This window comes from Neoarius graeffei, chromosome 6 (assembly GCF_027579695.1).
Source record: "Neoarius graeffei isolate fNeoGra1 chromosome 6, fNeoGra1.pri, whole genome shotgun sequence".
In the NCBI taxonomy this organism is placed as follows: domain Eukaryota; kingdom Metazoa; phylum Chordata; class Actinopteri; order Siluriformes; family Ariidae; genus Neoarius; species Neoarius graeffei.
In genome coordinates, this window is record NC_083574.1 from 51,190,080 (window position 1) to 51,210,110 (window position 20,031).

At 40.3% G+C, this 20,031-nt stretch overlaps 1 protein-coding gene across 1 annotated transcript; it reads left to right on the top strand.

Moving 5' to 3' along the window:
* The first annotated feature begins 647 nt into the window (after nucleotides 1-647).
* Nucleotides 648-19,374, top strand: trhr2 (thyrotropin releasing hormone receptor 2). Its single transcript, XM_060924361.1, has 3 exons — nucleotides 648-1,039; nucleotides 1,380-1,797; nucleotides 18,625-19,374. Exons 1-3 carry the CDS (start codon nucleotides 648-650, stop codon nucleotides 19,372-19,374), a joined length of 1,560 nt encoding a protein of 519 aa, XP_060780344.1.
* The last annotated feature ends 657 nt before the right edge of the window (nucleotides 19,375-20,031 follow it).

The window sequence follows — 20,031 nt, forward strand, 5'->3', positions numbered from 1 at the left end:
ATAGTTTGAAAGAACTGCTTGGTTTCTGTAGCATTCTGTAACAGTGACTTTATGATTTTGACATTTTTCGCTCTGCACTCCTAGAGAGTGTCCTTTTTTCCAGGAACTTATTGTGTATATACAGGGGGAAAAGTAGTTACAGAGAGAGGGACTTTTTACTCTTTTAATGAACGCTGGTTCAGAATGCTGTGAGCCAGAACAGTATATGCATAGGATTTATCTACTCGTGCCAGAGGAGACAGACATGCACAGTTATTGAGCAATTAACATAGGGCTGTGAAATCCTCTTAACGATATTGGAGACTGGCATTTTGCCCATTGATTATTGAAATCTCTATTTTCAGGGGGATTGCTTGAATGGACGATTGCATTAAGCAGCAAAAAAGGCATACAAGAAATTAAATGTGATGCCACTAATGGAAATATGGCTATTTAACCAAGACTAATGGAAGAACACTTAATATAGTCAACATAAGCACATAACCAAACCTACACTTTAATTCACTTCTATACTTTTCACACCTTTTTCTCCCTACCTGCTATATTTTATTTCCCATTCCCATTTCATTTTTGCATCTTAGAAATTCATACTATTACCCAATACACACCCACTCAAGTATCCACAATTACACAAGTGCCAAGAAAACATGGCAGAAAACATGAGCTCCAAGATGGACAGTAGCTCCGTGTCCAACATATCCCTGCTGGGCCAGGGAGACTCTGTGTCCAAATCAGTGGAATATAAGACTGTGTCCGTGTTTCTGGTGGTTCTGGTATGTGGTGTGGGAATTGTTGGAAATATCATGGTGGTCCTGGTGGTCCTCACCACCCGACACATGCGAACACCCACCAACTGCTACCTGGTGAGCCTTGCTGTGGCTGACCTGACGGTGCTGGTGGCGGCTGGGCTGCCCAACATCTCCGAAAGCCTGATGGCCACCTGGGTGTATGGGCAAGCTGGCTGTCTGGGCATTACCTACCTCCAGTACCTGGGCATCAACGTGTCTTCCTGCTCCATCACGGCCTTCACAGTGGAGAGGTAGGGAGACAGTTAGTGCCAGTTGAAAGCACTGTAACCACTAAAATTTAATACTTGCACTGAACTAAAATAAAACACAAATGCCATCAAAGGTCCAGAGCTCTTTTGTTTTGCAAATGTTACAGTTATCAGATCTGCTGTGGTATTTATTCAGTTTGGACAGGTCTTGAGTTATTAGCTTTATTCAGTATAAGGTCAGAGCTGGACAGATAATGAGGTTTTAATACATTCTCTTTATTCAGTTTAACATGAGAGAATTTATCCAGGTAAACAAATGTGCTGTTAGACAACTGCTGTAATTTAATTGTTATTCTCCACTTGTTCTCTCTTCCTGCCTCAGATACATAGCCATCTGTCACCCAATGAGGGCTCATACGGTTTGTACAGTCTCCAGGGCCAAGCGCATCATTGCAGGGGTGTGGGCCTTCACCTGCGTCTACTGCATGCTTTGGCTGTTCCTGGTGGACATCCAAGTGAACAGTGATGGACGTGCCCAGTGTGGCTATCGCGTCTCCCGTGATCTCTACCTGCCCATCTACCTCATCGATTTCACCATTTTTTACGTCATCCCACTGCTGCTAGCTATCATCCTGTATGGCCTCATCGCACGAATCCTCTACCTGAATCCACTGTCCCACCCACCAGATTCAGGGACCCTCACAGCCCCTGCCCTCAGGAGAAGCTGCAAAGAACCTGCAGATGCAAGTAAAGGAGGTCACCAAGGACGACCAAAAAGTGCACTCTCATCTCGGAAGCAGGTGTGTGTGTGTGTGTGTGTCTTTTATATCTAGACATGAATCCAGTTAATCTGTTACACATGAGCTTAATCTGTTTGTGTGTGTTTTTTAAATTGAACCACTGATGTATTGTTTTATAGTAAAAATTAGAACATCTTTCTCCCAGTTTTACATGGGGCTGACGTGGTTGAGCCAATAGGGTTATGAGCCTTGCCCAAGAGCAGCAGCTTGGTGGTGCTGGGGCTTGAACCCTCCAATCAGTAATTCAGGGGCTTAACCCACTGAGCCACATAGTAATACTTAGAACGCAATTTTGAAATCACAAAAGCAAATCTGAAAATGCAACAGTGAATACGAAAATAGTGAACCTTTATGAACCTTGCATGCCTGTGATTGATTCTTTTTATATATATATATATATATATATATATATATATATATATATATATATATATATATATATATAAGAAAATGCAACATAAATTCTCGTTTAGTTCAAAATTGTGTGATGTTTGTTTAGACAGTTTACAATTTGCAACATTTATTCTTATGGTATCTGAGTATTAATATACTCATATAGGAAAATAGAACTATAATAGGGGTCTTTGGTTTGTCCTCTGGTGCCCCTTTTCCACCAAAGCAGTTCCAGGGCTGGTTCGGGGCCAGTGCTTAGTTTGGAATCGGGTTTTCTGTTTCCACTGACAAAGAACTGGCTCTGGGGCCAGAAAAAACGGTTCCAGGCTAGCACCAACTCTCTGCTGGGCCAGAGGAAAGAACCGCTTACGTCAGCGGGGGGGAGGGGGGGCGGCGGAGTTGTTAAGACCAACAACAATAACAAGACCGCGAAAGATCTCCATTTTTAAGCGATGAGAAGCAGCAGTTGTACAAACGCGAAGTCTCATCTCATCTCATCTCATTATCTCTAGCCGCTTTATCCTTCTACAGGGTCGCAGGCAAGCTGGAGCCTATCCCAGCTGACTACGGGCGAAAGGCGGGGTACACCCTGGACAAGTCGCCAGGTCATCACAGGGCCGACACATAGACACAGACAACCATTCACGTTCACACCTACGGTCAATTTAGAGTCACCAGTTAACCTAACCTGCATGTCTTTGGACTGTGGGGGAAACCGGAGTACCCGGAGGAAACCCACGCGGACACGGGGAGAACATGCAAACTCCACACAGAAAGGCCCTCGCCGGCCCCGGGGCTCAAACCCAGGACCTTCTTGCTGTGAGGCGACAGTGCTAACCACTACACCACCGTGCCGCCCCAAACGCGAAGTCATCCATTATTATTATTATTGTTGTTGTTGTTGCTGCTTCTTCCGTGTTGTTTTTGCTTCGATATTCGTGCCAAGGTTTAAGCAAACGTAGCGACGTAACTGACGTATACAGCGACGTAATGACGTATACAGCGACGTAATGACGTGGCACCGCGAGCGATGGAAAAGCAAACTGGTTCTCAGCTGGCTCGCAAGTTGAACAAGTTGTGAACTAGCACCAGCACTGGCCCCGAACCAGCCCTGGAACTGATTTGGTGGAAAAGGGGTATGGGAGAACCCTTAAACATTCTTCTCTATGTAAAAGCTTACATAGTGCTTCCAGGCCATGCCTTACCTTTAATTTTTTTAAATTTCATAATTATTTTCAGTGTTTGTGCTTTATTAAGTTACTGTTACACTTTTATATTTGCAATACATGTTCATATTATAGTATAAAAGTGGCATAAAAAAGAGAAAATTTAAACATGAATCACAATTATGTTTTATGACAATCATCAGCCAAAATTTCATACTGTGGTATCTCTCGCTGTACTAAATTCATTAAGAGAGCTCTTTGTCTTGTAGTTGCCTGTACCCTGAGGGATCCTAAAGGGCAAACACAGGACAACACTTGTCACTACCTGTAGCATCCTGTCACACTCCCAGCTTTTCCTATGACAGAACATGGCGTTAGTTGAAATATCACCAGGTGCAGGGGATGAAGGGGAATGCCTGTTGGTATATTCCTTGGCTACAAATATTTTGTGTGGCTTTAGAGACTGACTACTTGAGCTCTCCCTGTTTATTTCTGAACATTCTCTGTAATTTAATGACTCTACAAATGTACAATACATTCCTTTAGAAAATGTTTTCAAAGGCACTCACCAAGATTGGACACAGATGATTGAACATATGTAATAACAGCATGTCGCCTGCTATGACGCAGTACCTGCATTCCAAGACCCAATCAGCAGTGATGACTAGTTCTTAACTGACCTTCGAGCAGCACTTTCGATTTGACCATAAATTTAATCGCTCATTATGTTTAGAGGAGAAGCATGACAGAAAAGGAGGATGAGCACAACTGCAAAGCAAAAGAGAAAGGTGGTACAATCCAAACCAAAATATTTAGCTCAATTAGAGTTAAATAGTCTAGGTCAGAGTAGTATGGAAGTATAACATAACAGATTAGAAACTCGTGTAGTACACATTCTTCACTGCTGTTGGAAAATTAATGATGAAGTAGCCTACGTTTCTGCAATGTGGACCTCACAAATTATTTTATCTTGGTTTCTGCCCTGGCAATCAGCCTGGGTTCCAGCTGTACTCTGTTAGAAGTATCTGAAAAAAGCATCATCCTCCCTCAGTTCCATTTAAACATGAAAAGTGCAACTACAACTAAGATAAACCCTTTTCAATTAGATCTAATGTTTAACCACAAGCAGAAATTATTAAAAACCACGGCAGTGAGTTGTGTTAATGAACTTTTCAATGCAAAGTGAGGAACTTATCAAAACAAATGTTTGCTTATGTTCATGCATATATTTATGCACAGCTTTGACCATGCATATGCAAAGCAACTAGCAGTGAAGTACAATGCCATGAGTGTAATGTGTTCAATCGGGAGCATTTTCGTAGTGGCTTGTTAAATCGTCATAGATAAATTGTTGAGTTACCTTTGAAAGTAATTGGTGTTAAATACAAACCAGCTTGTGCTTAAACTCAAATCCTATAAAAGGCTAACAGAGTGTTAATAAATGCAACATGATGTACAGATATGTCCCTTTGCTGCTGATGCAACCATCAGTTGGGACCTGCTGGAGAAGGACACGAGACACAATTTAATCTATGTGCAGTGCCAAGACCATATGATTTTTGGCTGCAGGCATATTTCAGAGAGACATTAGGGAGAAAATGGATATTTCCCAGCTATTATTGTGTGGGATTGTACCTGCGGTTTTGGATGCCATAATTTCTCTCCTCTTGACATTTATTCAATTTCATTTTTCACATCAATACACAACAGGGCTCCCATGCAAGGCAAGTTCAGGATAGATCTAAGCTGTCCTCTTTCACTCCAAGAGGACTGGCTACTGTCAGTTTTGCTCTTGCCTTTTCAACTTAAGTTTTTCATGCTGTGAAAGGAGAAATAGAGATTTTGAGAAACTACTGAGAAAAAGAATAGAATACTCACTTGTAATGGAAGTATCAGAGCTGGTTTAAAATTTTTGCCATACATGATTATACTGTATATCTTAAATTTAAAACGACAGCCATTGCAACCTAACAGGAGGAGATAGACATGAGAGAATACCTTCTTTTGTAGTTCTGTCCAATTTTCAGTTAAAAGCAATACTGGAATATTGAATGCTGTTTGTAATATCCATGAAGCATAGCCACAAATTAAAGTCCCCTTTCTGAAAGGTGGAATCATTCAGATGATTCAGAGATGAATTTGCAAATACCTTGGACATTTAAGGTGTTATACAAAATGCGTGATCCACTTAAGGGTACTGACTGCAAAGTCACCTGAAATTTAAAAAAATTTTTTTATTGTGCATGGCATTTTCCTATGTCTCACAAGAACAATATCATGTGGACGAGATGTGATCATGTTGATGTGCTGAGGGTCACGTTTCTCCGTTTTGGGACCGCTTTCCTACCTCTTAAGGTAAACAGTATGGCCCTATGGAAATTGCTGGGTTTCACGTGACGTCATGTCTGCCTCATTAGTTATGCAAAACTTTAGCTGGTGGTCTACCAAAACTTAGGTGACAAAGCGTTTGTACAGAGAAGGTACATTGCTCGCATGAAAAATGCCTTACGCTTGTGTTGTTTTAGGTTGTTCAAATTATGAAACTGATAAAAGTTTCTTCAGGGTTCTCTGTGAACTAATAAAAAAGAGTGAACGAACACAGGATTTCACAAAAAGACATTGAGAAAGGTGGCTTTTGAACCTCTCGCTGAAATCGAAGGGAGCCGAGTCAAAGCATGCTCGAGTTTGCAGTGATCACTTTGTGAAAGGTTTGTATCTCCCTCTCAGCTATGTCATTAGTGTTTTTCCAAGTACTTTTCTTGCTATGCATCGTTATTTTATGGTACTTTTTTTTAGACACAAAGCGCTAAAGTCCCCAGCTGTTTCTTTGTTTACTCCTCACTCCTCACACAGTCCGTATGCATGAAGGTCGCGACAAAATTCTTACCCAGCCATACAGTTACAATGCGCCGTGATCACTTCTCTGTCCTGTTTAACTAAGATGCAGGTTTTTAAAGGGGTTTCTGATGATCTTTCTGAATGATTTACCTGAGAGATAAGAGTGAACACAAGTCAGAATCAAGTGAACTGTTGTTTGTTTACATTTCAACTTGCAGCGCTTCGTTGTAAAGATGCGAATGAAAAGCTTAAAAAAAAAACCCATACTTACACGGGCAAAAACAATACAGGATTCATTCGGCAGTGACTTGATACTGAGGTCCTTTACCCAGCCACATACAAAAAAGTTGCAAGCCTCCATACTCTTCAACACTTTCATCTGTTTTACAGTGTAGAAGGACGTCTGCAACACCAGATAGTCGGAGATGTCAGGGAACTCGACTGAAGGGTAGTTTTCGAGATTGTATGACAAATCCTTCTTTCCCAGACTGTAGAGGTCTATTCCATTGCACATAGTAATCTTTTGAATATATCTAAAGCGAGCAGTGGCTTCTAGATTATAAGCATACCCTGATAAGTTATCGCTAGTTGTTTGCACTACAGCAGCCGTTTAGACCACCAGCTATTTAATTTCCAGTAAAACTGCAAAAAAGTCACGTGACTGAAACCCAGCAATAGCCAAATGTGAGGAGCTTTAACTAATTAGCATAACTATGGAACTGGGTCACACCAAGATGGTGACACACTGAAAACATCGTGACTCTGTATCAACCTCGGAGAGTTTTAAGTTGCAGGTATGTAATTTTTGGTTGACATTCGCAAATAGATCTGTGAAACTAAAGAAGAATATATCTTTTCTCAGTTACTGCTTTTGTGTTTGTCGTTTCTTTCTTTGTAAGATCAAAACATTAGGTGTATAACTCCATACTCACTACCATGGATTCGAGCCCATGCATTCTAAGGCTAAGATAACTAAGCGCTAGCTAGAATGATTTAGTTATCTGTCCAGAAAAATGACATGTCCTCTAACCTTGCTCTATCTTGCATTTGCACTCACGAGGCAGACTTTCCTTTTCTTTTCCGCTGGCTTTTACCTGGCGGAAGAGCGGAGTTCACCATGTTTGCCCATGCCGACTTGTTTTGGTTAAAAGTAGGTCAAATGCCCCACAGTGGTCACGTGATATTGTTGTTCACTTTCTTCGTCAATCTCTGAAATTGTAAAATGCGGGACACATTTTATCTCGGCAAAACATTCACACATAGGATACATGCTGTGTGCAGCAGTGAAATATCTTGAAACTCCAACAGCAATAGAAATAGAACATTTTTGCCCAGAATTCAACTTTGCAAGTCAGAACCTTTAAACATTTACAGTGGTGCTTGAAAGTTTGTGAACCCTTTAGAATTTTCTATATTTCTGCTTAAATATGACCTAAAACATCATCAGATTTTCACACAAGTCCTGAAAGTAGATAAAGAGAACTCGGTTAAACAAATGAGACAAAAATATTATACTTGGTCATTTATTTATTGAGGAAAATGATCCAATATTACCTATCTGTGAGTGGCAAAAGTATGTGAACCTTTGCTTTCAGTATCTGGTGTGACCCCGTTGTGCAGCAATAACTGCAACTAAACATTTCCGGTAATTGTTGATCAGTCCTGCACACTGGCTTGGAGGAATTTTAGCCCATTCCTCCGTACAGAACAGCTTCAACTCTGGGCTGTTGGTGCTTCAACTCATGGTTCAACTCACATGAACTGCTCGCTTCAGGTCCTTCCACAACATTTCGATTGGATTAAGGCCAGGACTTTGACTTGGCCATTCCAAGTCATTAACTTTATTCTTCTTTAACCATTCTTTGGTAGAACGACTTGTGTGCTTAGGGTCGTTGTTCTGCTGCATGACCCAACTTCTCTTGAGATTCAGTTCATGGACAGATGTCCTGACACTTTCCTTTAGAATTCGCTGGTATAATTCAGAATTCATTGTTCCATCAATGATGGGAAGCCGTCCTGGCCCAAATGCAGCAAAACAGGCCCAAACCATGATACTACCACCAGCATGTTTCACAGATGGGATAAGGTTCTTATGCTGGAATGCAGTGTTTTCCTTTCTCCAAACATAACATTTCTCATTTAAACCAAAAAGTTCTATTTTGGTCTCATCCGTCCACAGAACAGTTTTCCAATAGCCTTCTGGGCTGTCCACATGATCTTTAGCAAACTGCAGATGAGCAGCAATGTTCTTTTTGGAGAGCAGTGGCTTTCTCCTTGCAACCCTGCCATGCACACCATTGTTGTTCAGTGTTTTACTAATGGTGGACTCATGAATGTTAACGTTAGCCAATGTGAGATAGGCCTTCAGTTGCTTAGAAGTTACCCTGGGGTCCTTTGTGACCTCGCTGATGATTACACGCCTTGCTCTTGGAGTGATCTTTGTTGGTCGACCACTCCTTGGGAGGGTAACAATGGTCTTGAATTTCCTCCATTTGTACACATTCTGTCTGACTGTGGATTGGTGGAGTCCAAACTCTTTAGAGATGGTTTTGTAACCTTTTCCAGCCTGATGAGCATCAACAACGCTTTTTCTGAGGTTCTCAGAAATCTTCTTTGTTTGTGCCATGATACACTTCCACAAACGTGTTGTGAAGATCAGACTTTGATAGATCCCTGTTCTTTAAATAAAACAGGGTGCCCACTCACACCTGATTGTCATCCCATTGATTGAAAACACCTGACTATAATTTCATCTTCAAATTAACTGCTAATCCTCGAGGTTCACATACTTTTGCCACTCATAGATATGTAATATTGGATCATTTTTCTCAATAAATAAATGACCAAGTATAATATTTTTGTCTCATTTGTTTAACTGGGTTCTCTTTATCTACTTTTAGGACTTGTGTGAAAATCTGATGATGTTTTAGGTTATATTTATGCAGAAATATAGAAAATTCTAAAGGGTTCACAAACTTTCAAACACCACTGTATTTCCTTGGCTTTGCAGCCAATTTCTCAAGCAAAAACAGCTCACATACAAAAACGTGCTGTAGGAAATAATGGGGAGACTTGGGACAAGTTTTCAGCTTTTGTAGATTGTATGAAATTCTTTGCAGGTAGCAGTCACATTCGTATTGCATTAGAGAGTATTTACTATACCCTCTTGCCACAACATTAGTTTCTCATCTTGTCACATATACTGGCCTTCAGCCTTTACTTTTTCTGTCATTATTTTTTGTGGGGAGACATAAGACATTGAGGGGAGATATGAGAGATTATGTTGGGAGATATGGAACAAAAATAAAATACCTAGGCCTACATGTTTAATTTTTATTTATTATCAAAACTTGTACCATATGAACTGTATGAACACACAGTGCTGGTACAGCGATAGAAAAATGTCAGTTTACCCAAAACCTGACAAGGCAAAACAGTTCCATTCTCAAAAAGGAATAAAATAAGTTTAATCCTCATGCAGGTACACTCACACATTTTAAACAACAATTTTTAAACAATTTTATTTTTGCAAACCACAAGAAAAAAAACCTGAAACATGAACTGTCCCAACTCTTCCCATTGGCCATTTTGAAAAGAAGAAAAAATCCTTAAATGTTTTTCCCCATAATTTAAGTTTAATAAATAATACTATATCTGGTAACTAGGCTACAGACTTTAATTCCTAAGAAATCCTGAATTCACCAGCGTACATTACACCATAGAATGGAGGTGAATTGCAAAGTAGAAAATACAAGTTTTGGTTAATAAAAATATTTAACTGCACAGACCTTACTGCAGTGTCCAGCTTCGTGGCTCCAAAGGAAGTAGGTTACTCTGGGGCAACATCTAACTTCTTATGTCACCTAAAACCTGATTGGTTGAAATTAATTTATGAGAATACAAACTGTCCCGGCGGCACGGTGGTGTAGTGGTTAGCGCTGTCGCCTCACAGCAAGAAGGTCCTGGGTTCGAGCCCCGGGGCCGGCGAGGGCCTTTCTGTGTGGAGTTTGCATGTTCTCCCCGTGTCCGCGTGGGTTTCCTCCGGGTGCTCCGGTTTCCCCCACAGTCCAAAGACATGCAGGTTAGGTTAACTGGTGACTCTAAATTGACCGTAGGTGTGAATGTGAGTGTGAATGGTTGTCTGTGTCTATGTGTCAGCCCTGTGATGACCTGGCGACTTGTCCAGGGTGTACCCCGCCTTTCGCCCGTAGTCAGCTGGGATAGGCTCCAGCTCGCCTGCGACCCTGTAGAAGGATAAAGCGGCTAGAGATGATGAGATGAGATGAGACAAACTGTCCCAAGTCTTCCTGCTCTCCCCTCCGTACTTGTTGGTTTTTCTAATCTCAACCCTTACCTTATATACAGTTATAAATGTTTATTTTTATTTACGTTATGATGTTTATTCATTTTAGATTTTAAATTTTTTAACTACTATTTTGTAATGCGCCTTTGATCATTTTTATGTAAAAGGCGCAGTATAAGTCAAATGAAATGAAATGAAATAACCAAAAGGAATATTTTGGTCCCTTTAATGTTACAAATGCAAGTTACAAAAGTTAAAAAATGTTTGTAAAAAGTCTTTTCTATTATGTGATTGTGATGAAAATACTGTATTGTATCATTATTAGGACACTTGTTCCTTTTGGTTCTCACAAAGGGCTAAAAACTTGCCACACACACACACACACACACACACAGAGGCTCTTCAGGACCGGAGGTGAATTCCAAATCAGCTGCCAGCCTATTACCAAAATGAAGAGTTACTAGAACTCCCAATGATCTTGTGTGAGTGGATGAGCCCATATGACACTTTTGTGCTTATTTAGGTGTGTGTGTATCCACACTCATTTGCTGGTGTGTGGCATAGATCAAAGATTAAAGAGGGCTCCACTTGAGAAGATGATTTGCATAATATGATTTGTGGTGCTCAGTGAAGTACACTTAATGCTGCTGATGATTCTGCTGTCACAGATCAGGAATAAGTCCCCCCCACCCACCCACTTCTTTATTCTCCCCACTTTTCTTCCACACCTCCAGCTACTTTCATTAAACAATTATCTCAACATTTCAGAAAATTCAGTGAGCTTCAGGATGTTCATAGAGCTCCAGTGGATGGGCATAATCACCAGATTTGAGGAAAGTTATCTGTGCTGTGAATCAGATAATACTATTCCTAAGGCAGCAGCTCCCCTTTATTTAACTTAATTGTAAGCAGCAGGCTGCTTTGTTTGTGCCATGTTAAGACCTTGATTCTGGCTGATGAGGAATCACAGTAACCAGAGGTATTTGTAAATGCCATTGCTAGTCACACTCATTATCTGGCACTGTGATAATTAATGGAGCTCCTCCCAATCTCATGCCGCTTCAATTAAAATGTGCTGAGAATTTGTCACGACTGTCGAAGGTCTCGCTCACCAGTTCTCAGTCTATTTGTAGTGTAGGATGACAAATAGTAATTAGCCTTGCAAGATCCATTTTATTGACATCAGTCAAGAGATCTGTAGTGTTTGTTTGACATTTTCTGTACTCCAGGGTATTTTTCTATTTAATTTAATCCTGTGACACTTAAAAAAAAAGAAAAAAAGGGAGGCTGTGTTCTGACAGTAAAGCAATTCAGTTGAAAGTGTGTGTTATTAAGAAAAACAAAGGAAATAAGAGGGCAGACGAAGGCTTCATTCTTTACTGAAAATGGTCAACTAAAATGAGAGAACAGTGACGTCTGATGGTGATTCTATTACAGCCCTCTCCCTGAGGTTACACACTGCCTATCTCCTAACTGTCACCATGGCCACAAAGCCACAAGCAGTATGACAATGTGCTATTGTCTCTCTCTCTCCCTCACTCACTTAACCTCTCTGTCTGTTTTACTTTCTTAGCCATAAACTTTCACCTTGCAATGTGGAATAATTATGTATACATGAATCTGCCAATGATGAATGATGAAATAATTCACCTCTCAGGCACAGGATTATAAAGAAATTACTTGTGGATAAAATTTCACTTTACTTTCAATTAGTGTTCATGAATGATTCCACGATTGTTGCCCCTTGCATCTTTTAAAAAATTAAACTTTTTATTATAGCATTTCAACATTATATCTAGGAAAACATGTATTTAACGATTCACAAACCTACCTCAAGCACCTGTCTTGCTTTTTGCTGTTAAATAGGTACCAGGGTTGAAAGTGACATGATTGAGCTTTAGCACAGAATTAGCAAATATGTAAAATACAGTTAAACGTAGACTGCCTTTCAGATTTTTCAAGTATAGGTCATAAAAAGAATTTTCCCTGAAACCCAATTATTTTTGTTTAGTGGACCAAACGCTACTGAATTCAAATCACAGATTTCCAATTTTATTAGTTTTTTTCTAATAGAACAATTAATGAATTTAGAGCCATGTGGCCCTAAATTCTCGGCTATTTTTCCTTGTTTCCCCATGACCCAATTCAAGATACTACGTCATGCATCATGTGGTGGGCTTTCCCCGTTCGCGCAAGGCATTGTGGGATACAAATTTGAAACAGGAAAAAAAAATGGAGGACGTGAGTGTGTGAATGAAACATGAAAGACCGACTACAGTAACAGAAAGCAAGAAGAAAAAACATTATGTTGTGAAGGAAAGGAAATGCAGGACCAAACTAATAAATATTGGTAGTCAGCGAGCACCTCAGTGTGATCAGCTGTTCATTTCGCGACAAAATGATGTAACTGTCAGTGCACGGTCAAGGTAAACCTGCGCATGTGCACACGGACTTCTCTGTCTGCTTGACTGCGTGAAGTGCGCAATTTCATGCACATTATTTGCTAGGGGATCCCCTCAAATTAGCTAAATTCCCAGCCACAGAATGGCCTGATATTTTCTGAGATATTACAGAAATAAACATATATCACAATGACCAAATTTCAGAGGGAACTAAATTTCACCGATTTAATGAAATCAAAAGGCCGTCTCGCTTTAACTATGAGGACATTAAGGACATTCTAATGATTTAATGAAAATTTATTTTGTTAATTAGTAATTTATTGTCAATCTACTGTATTATTTTGGTAGAAATGTTGAATGTTCAAAGTAACCTTGTTAGTCAATATCACAATATCACTGCGGAAAAAAAATCGGAGTTAATTTTCTTCTTCCCATGATGTTCAGTAATTCAAATAATGCAACATCCTATTGCGTATGTAATTTATGTGGAATTTTTCAATCATTTCATAAAGGTGATTGTCTTCAGGTAACAGGGTTGAGCAAATGTCATGGAGCATTAAAATGTAAAATTTTCATAAACTGTTAAAGGTGCAATATGTAAGAATCGGCCACCTGTCAAATTCATACGCCACATTCCAAACAAATTGAGGGCAGTATATCACTAGAAAATTGGGGTGTCCACCCCTATTGTAAGAAATGAGGAAATGCACAGTTCCTCCTGTCCCTCTCCCTCCAAACACATCACATCACCACCACCCTTATAGAATTATCACTCACTGAATATTTTCTAGTTGATACACTATTGGGTTCATACAATTTAACTTTATGGTCATCAGTTATATAAAAAAAGACCACTACTAACAGTAGGGCAAGAAGACACAAAATTTGACCAAACTGCTGAAACTCTGAGCACCAAGATAACACTGCTATCTTATAATCTTCACGTGTGGCATCAGCTTATAGTTTGTTATAGCTTGTTTAGCTCTGTTTTTAGCAAGAACAGCCACAACAAAACCATATATCGACACCATTTGGAATGTTTTTCAGTATGGTTTGTGATGTCATTAGTTGCACGAAAGAGCCGCTACACATAAAATTGCCTCAGTTTGGTAGCTAGCAAGAGGATGAGCTAATTGAGTTAGTCACATACAGCTATTCTAAAGCCAGTATCTCACTGGGCTGCGACAGCTTGTGACAAATTGCGAACGTCATTCACGAGAGAGTTTCAAAAGTGTCTTGAAACATTCGCGGGGCTTCTCAATTTCCTTGCATGAGTCGCAAAGTGTCGCTCCTTCGTCGCTGAAATTTTGAACATGTTTCAAAATAAAATTTCTCTCAAAATAGCCGCTGGTGTCGCAAACCCTTCTCAAGTCAGTTTCCATGAAGTGAGATACTGGCTGAAGTGCGAGAACTGAATTCGCATATTTTATCGTAATTGTTGTGTCTCCAACTAGTTGCAGGCTGTCGCAGCCCAGTGAGATACTGGATTAACTGGTCTGAACCATGTATCACAAAACAGCTAAATTAGCAAACATATTAACACTGTCAGTAATGTTATCCAATTAGCTAACTTTATAAGCTATCTCTAAATAGCCAACTTCAGCATTAACAGCTGTTCTACTTGAAACATTGCAAATTCAGTATCAAACTTCATTCCTTTACTTGCCAAATGCAGTCTCTAGTGGTGGAAAGCACTGCCAATGTTAACTTTCTTCAGACCCCTTTAGCAACTTTAATTCAAAAAGAGCCTTGCAACAAATCTTCCTACTTTTTCCACATACGTTAGTGACTGTCTTGAACTTGATACGGCTCTCCAGATCACATCACAGCCACTGTTATATGAGTTTAGAAAGCAGTTCCCTTGATTCCCCTGACTGAATTCTTCATGGTCTCATGCTGGACTGAGGGCCGACTGAACACTACAATGACTCAATATTGCCTCCTGAGGCAGAAAGTGGTATTATGAGACAAACGGTCCATTGTGTCTCAGGGCTAGCTGGTGAGCATGCTAATTAAAGTAGATATTGCTGCAACACGATACATAGATGTCTTTGACATAACATTTGACAACTGTTATTTCTTCACATTCTGTTGACAATTTGAGTTAATTTTTTAACCTTTTTAAACTAAATTTCTTACAAATTCTTACATATAGCATATTTAATGCTGTAGATATGTTTAAACTTATTTTTGTGAATAAGGCACATAGGTTGTTGTGAAAGATGCTTTACCTAACATGTCTGGCATTTGGTATTTGTAAAAATGCACAAGTAATATCAGTGAACTGACACCCCAATCATGACCTTTTCCTAAGCCCTTTAACAACTGCACATAACAGCTTGTCATTTTGGTATCATGTATCTTTTGACTTAGGGTTGCGTCATGACATTTTTCAGGCTGGCTTTTATTAGAACATAAGCCGGGTTAGACTGGGCTGCCAACTCTCACGCAATGAGCGTGAGACACACACATTTGATTGTCTTCACACGCTCACGTGCCATACCTCCGATTTCTCACGCTAGAAAAAAATCTAGTTTATCTGATCTAGGCTACCCATTGCGTCGCGCCAACCACTTGCGATTGATCAATTACGCCTTATGCACGGCTAAACAGGCAGAGAGGTGTTCCCTTCTGTACACGCTCCCCTATGGTAGGTGGCGCATCTAATGATGCTGCACTTCCTGGAAGTTGGATAATTGCCTACCATCAATTTAGAGAGAGAAGAAGGTATCCGAGTTGAAGACGGGTGTCTCAGACAGGTTTGTACATATGCACGCCAATGTGTGGTGTTACTGGCGTAATTATGAACTTATATAAAGTTTCTTAATCGTTTTAGCCTATAAGTGTTGTGAGAATATTTAATGCCATATTGAGAGCTGTGTACTAGGCATGATAAACCATTATAGGCCTACTGCTGTGCCACAGCCTCTATCTTCCCCAACAAGCAGCACGGGAGAGCACCTCCTTAGCACACGTTTATTAAGGCGCATTTTTAGTTTGTTTACTGTATGTTATCATACTTTATGACTTTATTTGAAGCCATACTGGAAATGTTGTAAAATAAAGCAAGTAAGAGATAATATTACAAATGCAAGAAGAGCCATTAGCCACCATACCTATTGTTTATTTACAGGGTATTTATTTTTAATTATTTATGATGTATGTAATTGCTCAGTTAAAGTAAATAAAGCATGGTCACCTGTAATATCAAAGAACTTGAACTTGTGAATAATTAAAAAAAAAAGACAGAGAGCAATATACTGAGGAGACAGGGTTTCAAAGAGGGCAAGACAGGTAGAGAATATTTGTCAGATAACAGGCCCTGATGAATGCTCTATTACTAATAAGAAACATAGATGAGAAATAAATTAATAAGAAATATATTAATATAGCTTATTTAAGTATGACCAAAATTTTTAAGCCCAACTTTGTGTGCACATTCCCACCTATGGCCAAGGTTCAGCTTTTTGTGTTTCAATACTCATTCTCTTCTCATTATCTCTAGCCGCTTTATCCTTCTACAGGGTCGCAGGCAAGCTGGAGCCTATCCCAGCTGACTACGGGCGAAAGGCGGGGTACACCCTGGACAAGTCGCCAGGTCATCACAGGGCTGACACATAGACAACCATTCACATCTACGGTCAATTTAGAGTCACCAGTTAACCTAACCTGCATGTCTTTGGACTGTGGGGGAAACCGGAGCACCCGGAGGAAACCCACGCGGACACGGGGAGAACATGCAAACTCCACACAGAAAGGCCCTCGCCGGCCCCGGGGCTCGAACCCAGGACCTTCTTGCTGTGAGGCGACAGCGCTAACCACTACACCACCGTGCCGCCCCTGTTTCAATACTGTTCAAACTTAATCATTTTAATGTTTCTTGTAGCACATGCACATTTTGCTTACTGTTTAAGCATTTTATTTGTTCATTTGCTGTTGATATTTTTCCCCATGCCAATCTTCTGCTGAACCCAGTGGTGGGGAAAGCCCTTAAATGCATAATGAATAGTCAGTGAGGGACAATCTTATTTTTTGCAACAGTTATTAAAAACTTAACATTTAGTTTCAATTCAGAAGGTGTTTAGGCTTAGCTGATGAAATATTTTCAAACATGAACTTGCCTTTAAATCTGAAACACAGGTCTATAGGGCTACAGGAACATTGGCAGTCATCTGTAGTTTTCTAGTGGGGGGGCTTTTAAGCCAAAACTTGGTGCTTTTGTTGGCCACAAGCTGAAGGCCTGGCAAGTCAGGGTGTGTAAGAATGTAGGTATGGCACAGCAGGCCACTCCAAAAATCCACCAGAATGCAGGAACATCTACAAAATCCAAAATCTCAACACCCCACCCCCCCACCCCCCCATTGTCCATCTCCAGCTGGACGACCCACAAACAAAACACCAGAATGCAGGGGGACAAGTGAATATCAAACTGAATACAAAATTCCCACTTACTGCATGGTGTGCGGAAAAATTTTGCCGTCGACCCCCCCCCCCCCCCCAAAAAAAAAAAAAAATCTCACTCCAAGGAATTTCGAAAAGTTGGTAGCCCTGGGTTAGATCATGTACTTTACCTAAGGGTCAGAGAACAGTGTTCAGTGAACAGTGCAATGATTATTACTGTTGCAACCTTCACTGTGTAACGATGTTATACAGCTGTTAATGTTATGACCAAGTGCTGAGTTCAGGAGATACTGCTTAGAACATCGTATGAAATGTATACCTCGATTCACCTTTTTCCAATTTAACTTGGACTTTAATCTAATGAGCTAAATTCACACTTTAATAGGAACACCTGAAGCTTTCTGAGAATTTCTTGATCTGTATCTGTATGGTATTTTGCACTGCAATGCTGCCATATAATTGGCTGATTAGATAATTGCGTGAATGAGCAGGTGTACAACTGTTCCTATTAAAGTGGTTTTACCATATTGCATTCTGATATGTTAATAGTTTTATGAATATTTTCACTAAGTAAAATGTTATCCAATATTTACTTATACAAGAGCAATAATGTCCAGTGTACTAACATAGAGCTGAGCTGTAAATCTGAATGGGCTCTAATATTGCTGTCATGTATAAACATCGCAGTATGTGAGCTGTGTTTGCTGCTGTTTGCAGTCTTTGTTAGCTATTGAGCTTTGTGTCTGCTCTCAGCTACATCTACTGAAAGGTATTCTGCCCATTTTTTCTGTCTGGTAGATTGGACAGAGAGTGGTCAGTGTGTTCATAAAATAGATCCAAAAGCATCAGCAAACAAACTGACACAATAAAAAGCTGAGTGACTTAGTTGCGCTCAGTGCTCCAGACACACTTGACAACAAGCGTAGCTTCAGTCTCTGGGATTTGCTCAGAGCAGTTAGATGTTTATTATCCTCCTTAGCAACCCACGTTTAAGCTTTTGTGCAAAGAAATTTCAAATAGCTTACAGTACATCTTTAAAATTGCCACTTTGAAAATATACTAAGGTCCTCACAGTGGGTATAATGACAAAGAAAAGGGCACTTTGCACTTATTCTTTGTATTCTTACACTTGGTGATGCAGTTATACTTCGCTAAAACACTTCAAGGTCTAAACATGGTCTACAATCAGCTGTACAGACCGTGGTCAATGACTCATAAAAGCTGTATTACAAATCACTCTTGCCACTACCTACTGTTTTCTGGGTCACCTATAGTCTCAGTCATCATCAACATACCCATACTGTGTCATCTTGACTCTTTTCAGGTCACCAAGATGCTTGCTGTTGTGGTGGTTCTTTTTGCCTTGCTGTGGATGCCATACAGAACCCTGGTGCTAATCAACTCCTTTGTCAGCACGCCATACCTGGACGCCTGGTTCTTACTGTTCTGCAGGACATGCATCTACGCCAACAGCGCTATCAATCCTGTAGTGTACAACCTAATGTCTCAGAAGTTCCGCTCTGCCTTCCGTGGCCTGTACCGGTGCCAACAGCCAACCAGTCACCAGCGTAGTCTGTCCTCACTACAGACTGGGTACACTATAGCTAGAGATGCTCGAAGCACTCACATCAGCAATGGCACCAAGGAAACTGTCAAGAGAATCAGCTCTGGCACTGCCACCCAGGAGCCAAGCATGGAAAGCCCCATGGGTGAAAAGAAAGCAGCTACAGTGAAGACTGGTATTGATAATAATGGTATAGATAAGATACAAGACAAGACAAATGAAACTGACACAGTCAAGGATCAAGGTGATATTACAAACCTTGCTACTGAAAGAAAAGGAATTAAAAAAGAAGATAATGGTTCTGGCTTGGAGAAAAAGATTGATAGCCAAAGCACTGATATTAGAAAAGATATAGAAAATTGTAATAATATTAACAATGGCATGATTACAATGACTCCAGACACTACCCATCCTAACGCAGAGAAAGCCGTGCCAGCCTCTGATGAGATGAAGCCTGCACTTGTCCATGTTGAGCAAAATTCTAAGGAATTGATCCACAGCACATTGTAATCCCCCTTAATGTTTCATTCTTAAAGATCTTCAAGAGAAATCATGTAGAGTTTGGAGTTGTAGAGTCTATTTCCCTGATTTGAAGATAAAAAATGCTTGTGGTTAAAAACAGAGCAAAAAAATCTCAAGATCAATGTCAATTTCAAACCAGATCTGAAAGAGCTGTATGTCTTTGCACCTACTGATGAGACATTCTTCAGTGGACTGCAAACACTTGGACACTTTCTCTACATCAGTCTTGTTGGATTGGGGGGGGGGGGGGGGGGGGGGGGGGTTTCGCCCGCAACACCATCCCCCTCTCTGCATTGCTTTTGCAAATTTTGAAGTTTTGATGTGTCCATCCACATTATCTTAAAACAACTTGCCCTCTCTTCTTGTAAGGAGAAGGAAAACGTAATGAATCCATCTGAGTGAGTACATAACCCACTTCTGAAAAAGATCAGAGAGGGTCGCACAGCAACTGCTAAGGTGCTTTTATCTGATAACATGGCACACAGTATCAGGTCAGGACTAACATACATCCTTGTTATCCATTCAGTCAACAGGAGGTATTTAAAGGCTAGCACTGTGCCAGAGAAAGAGCAGAGAGCATGGCCAGGGGAAGTCAGCATTTGTTCTGCATACAAGCTTGTGATTTAGGAAGAGTGATTATTTACA

Excerpts from the sequence above, each read along its gene's own strand:
- trhr2 (XM_060924361.1), top strand. The coding sequence starts at position 648 with ATGGCAGAAAACATGAGCTCCAAGATGGACAGTAGCTCCGTGTCCAAC. Across the intron at positions 1,040-1,379 it reads ACGGCCTTCACAGTGGAGAG|ATACATAGCCATCTGTCACC; the intron begins GTAGGGAGACAG and ends TTCCTGCCTCAG. Across the intron at positions 1,798-18,624 it reads CACTCTCATCTCGGAAGCAG|GTCACCAAGATGCTTGCTGT; the intron begins GTGTGTGTGTGT and ends GACTCTTTTCAG.